This window comes from Mycteria americana, chromosome 2 (genome assembly GCF_035582795.1).
Source record: "Mycteria americana isolate JAX WOST 10 ecotype Jacksonville Zoo and Gardens chromosome 2, USCA_MyAme_1.0, whole genome shotgun sequence".
In the NCBI taxonomy this organism is placed as follows: domain Eukaryota; kingdom Metazoa; phylum Chordata; class Aves; order Ciconiiformes; family Ciconiidae; genus Mycteria; species Mycteria americana.
The window spans coordinates 69,512,196-69,518,195 of record NC_134366.1 but is presented as its reverse complement, the minus strand read 5'-3'; the positions used below and the strand labels follow the sequence as shown (position 1 = coordinate 69,518,195).

The 6,000-nt window shown below is 43.7% G+C and overlaps 1 protein-coding gene across 3 annotated transcripts in view; it reads right to left on the bottom strand.

Annotated features, from left to right (window-relative positions):
- Nucleotides 1–2,928: 2,928 nt before the first annotated feature.
- BLVRA (biliverdin reductase A) overlaps nt 2,929–6,000 on the bottom strand; it is a 31,695-nt gene continuing 28,623 nt past the window's right edge. For all 3 annotated transcript variants that reach the window (XM_075493705.1, XM_075493706.1, XM_075493708.1), the window contains one exon: nt 2,929–5,625. In XM_075493705.1, the coding sequence (XP_075349820.1) occupies nt 5,352–5,625 (274 nt within the window). In that variant the 3' untranslated portion in view covers nt 2,929–5,351. The remainder of the gene's footprint in view (nt 5,626–6,000) is intronic.

Below are 6,000 nucleotides of genomic sequence, written 5' to 3'. Positions count from 1 at the left end.
TTTGAGCTTCTTTCTTGACTTTCTGCTAATATTTAACCTAGCATTTTAAAATTATTTTTACTTGTCTTTTACTTGAATAACACCCATGCACAAAACATCAGAAAGCCCTAATTCAGTGAATTAGTTATTCACTACATTGAGGTAATCTAGCTGTTTTAGAGACGTGTTACTGGGTTCTTTGTAAGTTAACTTTTATCAGGGAAAAGGGATGACTCACTGGAGATCAGGCAGGATGGCACGATACACTAGGTGTGGTAGATAAGAATGTTAGTAGGCAGGTTGTGACATTTACAGCAGCAGCAAAATCAGAAAGTCAGCTTACACTAAATGTGATCTAGGATGCCCCGAGCATGAAGTTTCAGAGAAGTTTTCTGAGGTAGTAACCTGGACGGAGTACATGATTTTTATTAGACAATATGCAACAATATGCATTTATTGTTGTAAGAGCTAGCATGCAGGCTGTTATTCAGAGCTTGTGATGATGGTATTTTTTACTTAAATTATTGTTTTGAAGTTTCCCTCCTTATTTATCTGCATGCAGCTGGGCCCCAATAAGGTGTGTTTATTGCCAAGACGTGGAAGACAAGCACCAAGCCTGCAGCTCTGCTAGCTGTAACACTGGAGTGATTCCCGGAGCTTTGTGGCCATCACCATGCAGCAGCCCTGTACCTCCTCAGCCTTATGTTTTGTTCAAGGGTGAGAAAAAAGCTGTCCGTTTTAACCAGGTTGGGTCAGGAAGAAAGCAGAAGCTACAGGTTGGAAGCTGTGCTTGGGTTCCCTTTGCTGCCCAAAAGATAAGTGTAAAGAGGAGAAAGATACTATCGATGCTGGCAGGCCAGGAGCCAAATGGGCAGTTTGGGCTGAGCTGCAGATATGTGTACATGGCCTAACGAGTTAGCCCCATGCTCCATGCAGGCCAGCTAGCTCTGCTGAGAAGCAGGGCACATCTGGCCAGATGAAATTACACCACAAGCTGGCCCTCATGGTACCTGAGGTAGCTCAGCCAGAGCTGGCTTTGGTGTTTTGTACAATACCATATTGCACTGCATGGACATCTCCTGTCTTCCCATTGCAAGGCTTGGTTCTTCTCGGTTAGGGCTGAAGCTTACACTGGTAATACCTGTGCTGCATCCCTTCTGTGACAAAAACTCTAACAGGTCTCTCAACAGAGTCCTGTAACCTCATTTAATTCAGCCTCTACAGATACCAGATTACAGCATTTAAGGCTAACCAAGTATCTTGCTATCTTTGTCAAAAGTCTGGAGTTATTATTTTGCTGGAGTTCCTTGGCTTCCTGGTATTATATTTTATTACTGTTGCACAGAGCATACCATGTACCTCGGGGAGCAGTAAATGCTACTGCATGAAGCACAGCAGCACACAGTTCTGCGAGTCTCACTGGAGACACCATTATGGAGCCAGACGTCCAGCCAGGATCACCTTTGGTGGGTCACTCACCAGCAAACTGTGAGGGTGCCCAAGGCCCCACATCATACTGCCAACGTGAAGGAATCAAACACCTTGAGTGACAGCTGAAAATACGTATACAGTTCAGTCTTTACAACCTTGACCCCTCTTATAGACTGCTGGAGGACCTGCCATCCCCAAAGCGCTTTCTGTAACTCAGCCCTGCAGTTTTACTCAGATGCCATACATACTATTAATTTTAAAAAGCCGGTTTTGACATATTAGGACCATTTAAAAAACAGCCCCGGTCTACACAGCTGCCGCCCCTTGCCTTCCCCCTTCCTTGTCTACTTGATCTGCTCTGGGGGCTCCAATGACGTCCTCCTCATAAATAATGCCAGCTCAAGCAGCTCCTGCAGTGTCCCCTGGTCCTCTTTGTCCTTCCCCTCATCCCACCTCCCATGTTCCCAATACTGTTCCTGACAGCCCTCAGTAATCACACAGTTAAATTAGACCCCGTTCCCAGCCCCCACAGAACAGGCTCTCAGGTAACCACTTGATCCCAAAATCACACCCACCTTCTTTCCCTCTCAGCCAGAGCTTCCCACACAGCTTTGCAAGTTCTCATACCAATAGTTAGTTTCTTTGCTCTTCGGAAGTTTTCCATTCCCCTGATCTCTAGCCCTCTGAAAAGTCCTTTGGATCAAACCACCTCTTCCAGGTTTCAGCTAGTGTGTTGCAGTTAGCGACTCCATGCCTCTCATCTACCAGAGATAAGCTTCAGCCTGTGTCAGCAAACTGAGCATCCCTCCTTCACAGAGGAGCATTTTGCATTACAGCACTTTCTGTAACGACTCCATAGCATCAGGCAGAGTTAATAAAGTGTACTGCAGTAGACGACCTACAGCATCCCACAGGAGCAGGGTGAGCTCCAGCAGAAAGAGTAGAAAAGCAGTTACCTCCAAAGAACGTGATATACCAACCTGCCCATGTCGCACCTTATACTTACCTCTTCATACCTCTGCATCTCTAAAACTGGCTGGGTTCATGCTAGGCCAAATACTATCTGAAAAACTCTTCTGATAATATTTCTGCTATGATAGAGCAGTTTCTAAAAACCACAAGAAAACCCATTTCAATACCTGTTTCAGATTCTCCTTAGCAGATTCAAAAAGGTTGCTCAAATACACCAGTTGTTGAATGGGAAACTGGAAGTGTACAGCCAAGATTTAGACTTGCCAGTATTCCTGGGCAGGAGTCAGATGAGACCGGAAGGGCAGGAATCTTGTGGGAGGGCTCACAAGTTGAGATAAGGTCACAGACCCCACCACACTTGTATTCAAAACTTTGAAACAGGAGAGGGAGACAGCTGAGGGCTTTAGGATAGGATCACAGCCTGTATTTGCTGGCAGGATTTCACAGGGCTCGAGGAGTGAAAGAGGAAAAAAGAACCGGTCGGGACAGAGCCACTTTCAGCACAGGCAATGGGAACTGCTAATGAAGGACAACGGGAACTAAAAGGAATGATTAAGAGCTCCAATATTTTATTGGTGAGTTCAACATCTGGTTAAACAATACATATGTTTGAAGCTTGACACCCAGTAGCTCTCATATACAAACCATCACGGTACCTCAGCAAATTCACAGGGCTGAAGGAAAAGCCATTTGAATGTTGCAGGTTCCCAGGAGCAGGGCAGACAGCAGTAGGCAAGCAGGTTAGCTGGGAGGAATGGGAGGGGGATGGAGGAGAGCGCGGGATATCCAGCTCTAGGCATCTGCCTTCCCTAGCTCAAATTAACTAGCTAATTTCCCCAGGCGCTCTTTATAGAAACAAGCTTCTCCAGAGGGTGATTCACTGCACAATGTTATACTGCTGCTCTGCAGAGCTCCCATGAATTTACTCTCCATTTCTTAGAGGAATACTGCTCTTGCCAGCAACTGCAGAGCACAGCCAGGGAGATGTGGTGGCTAATTTTGATGCCTATAGATGGGGAGCGTGAATCTCCCTTCCCTTTGCCCTCCCTCCCCAGCTACCTGTTGTGAATTAGCGTGTAAACAAGTGGTATTCACCCCATATTCACAGCTGAGGAGTTTGTCAAGAAACAAAACCTCTCATGTGCTATCATACATAGCAGATAGATATACACAGCAGGTTCTAATTTCATTCTGATCCCAGATGAACTTTTTGCATTTTGCCACAAGGCCACTTTTACCCCTCATACAGCATCAGATCTGTCCAGGCAATGTCCATCACATTGGTAAAGAAGTCCCTGTGAATGCTCAATAAAGTGTCCATTTGGGTGGACAAGTGCATGATCTGCCTGCACAAATCTGCTGCCAACCCACATGGATTTCAATCCATTGAAGTCACTAGGAGGGTTTTCACTGATTTTAACAGATAGAGTAGATTTAAACAAATTTCACACGCAGAATTTGTTCACATATCAAGATCCAGTTGCTCCTAAAATCTGACTGATTTGGGAAAAAATACACAGTCTTTCCTTCCCTGTTTCCAACTAACTGAACTGTATCCAATTTCTGAATGAAGATGATTTACCCAAAGGAAGACTTTTTTCCATCAATATTTGACTGGCTGTAATTATGTATACATTCATAACATATATGCTCCCTCACTAAAAATTGCCCAAGTGATAACGTGGAAAAAAAATAATGGTTCTGTGTTTGAAAGAACAACTGCACAGACTGAAGTTTGCTGCTATATTAATATAGCACCAACAGATGCTGTAATTAGAAAGTAAAAGGCAAACAGAGGAATTATTAATAGTTTTGTGCACTGTTTAGGCTTCTCCTAAAACTAAAATGCTTCTTCAGGGAAGTGATAATGTCTTCATACGTGACCCTGGGACTACTGTAAAATGCTAAAGACCCATCTCCACAGGTGTCATACACCATAACTGCATGGCTATATTTGCAAATTGCTCCATTTTCTACAGTCCTATTCTAATTTTATCACTATTTCTAATGAATTTCACTGTTTCCAGGAGTGCATTGGTTATTGTTTTCTTAAAGGCAGGATGTATATTATTTTTAGCAATGATCCATTCATATGCTGAATTAGATACAGAACACAAATGAAGGACAATATGCTGCTTCCAGTACAAAAAAATAAAAATATTTAGATTAGATTCAGTAGAAAGCAGGCAGGTGATGCATTAGTTTAATGTACTGTTCTAATCTCTCCTGGAAAAAGATTTCTATGTTGGCTCAGGGCTCCAGAGAAATTAAGTGAGTAAACTCAACATGGCATCTATCAAGAGACAAGGTATTTCTTCTCTTCTGGTTTGATACCAATCTAGATTCTATTTGAAAGTAGATGATTTCCAAGGCGGGGCAGGAGGGGACACGACACAAAACCAAAAAACCCCAAACAGGCACAATAACTAATTAGAGCAAACACACAGAACAATTCAGGGCATCTGGAAGAAAAGGTCAGGACTGTGGTGGCACAAGTTCTGCAGATCAAGTAAAGAGGCGGAAAACTCACCTAGAACTCGATTCTAGCTAATACTTCTTTCTAGATAATACTACATGAATACTACTAAATGAGACACATCTCATTTTCAGATGTATCTAGAGGGGAAAAAAAACCTCAGGAGGGAAAACTATATCTAGTATTTGCAGTCCTCCAGGATCTGCTCTCAGGGACACTTCTAACTGAATCACAGGAAAGCTTGTTGCTGCTAGGTTCCTACCTGCCTGGAAGGACAGCAATGCATTGGAGCAGGGTAATGTTGCTTTGTTCTGGCGCAAACCAGAAGGCACGGGGTATAGCCCAGGCTCTCCGGCACACCCGGAGAGCCTAGGAATCGCAACTAGTCAAAAAGAAGGTAATGAAACAGAAATAGCAACTGCTTGATGGCAACAGTGAGCTCTAGCCCTACAGCTTTCCCATCTGCCATGTTCCTCCATCCCTAAGAGCAGTCTCAGGAGCAGATTTTCTCTGGCTGTTCACAGTGCTGTTGGATCACCTCGGCAAGGTCAAGGCACCGCAAAATTCGCCATTTCTCAGCAGCCAGCTCCTCCTTGGATACCTGGCCCAGCAGTTTTTTGGCAAAGAGGTTCTGATCCTGCATGAAAAGGCCCACAGCAGACTTTGGGGCTTGAGGGAAGTTCTCCAGGCAGCCACTTGTGAAACAGAAGTTGATTTTCTTTTCACGTCTCATCCCTGGTCCTCTTTCTTCAATCCAAGTCAGAGGTCTAGTGTGGAGGAGCAGAGAAAAAGAAGACTATTTATGAAGAAATTGAATCAACAGTTCTAGTTTATGTTTTTTTCCTCAGCATTTACAGAAAATGCCCTAATAAATGCACCACTTTTAAATTTCAGTCATTGCATATTCAGGTAACATGTTCTGACCAACATGCCTTACAGTTATGGAGTTGAACACCAGGTAATAGTCTTAACTCTGCCACTGCTTCATGCCATGACTTTCAGCACACCATCTAAGCTCTCTCCAGTTTTGTTTTCTCTATGCACAAAGTGAAGCCAGCAATGTCTAGCCATCTCAAAGGGAAGAGAGAAGTTTAATCTGTTCGTTTGTGGACTTGGATGAAAAGTGCAGTTAAACATCCAAA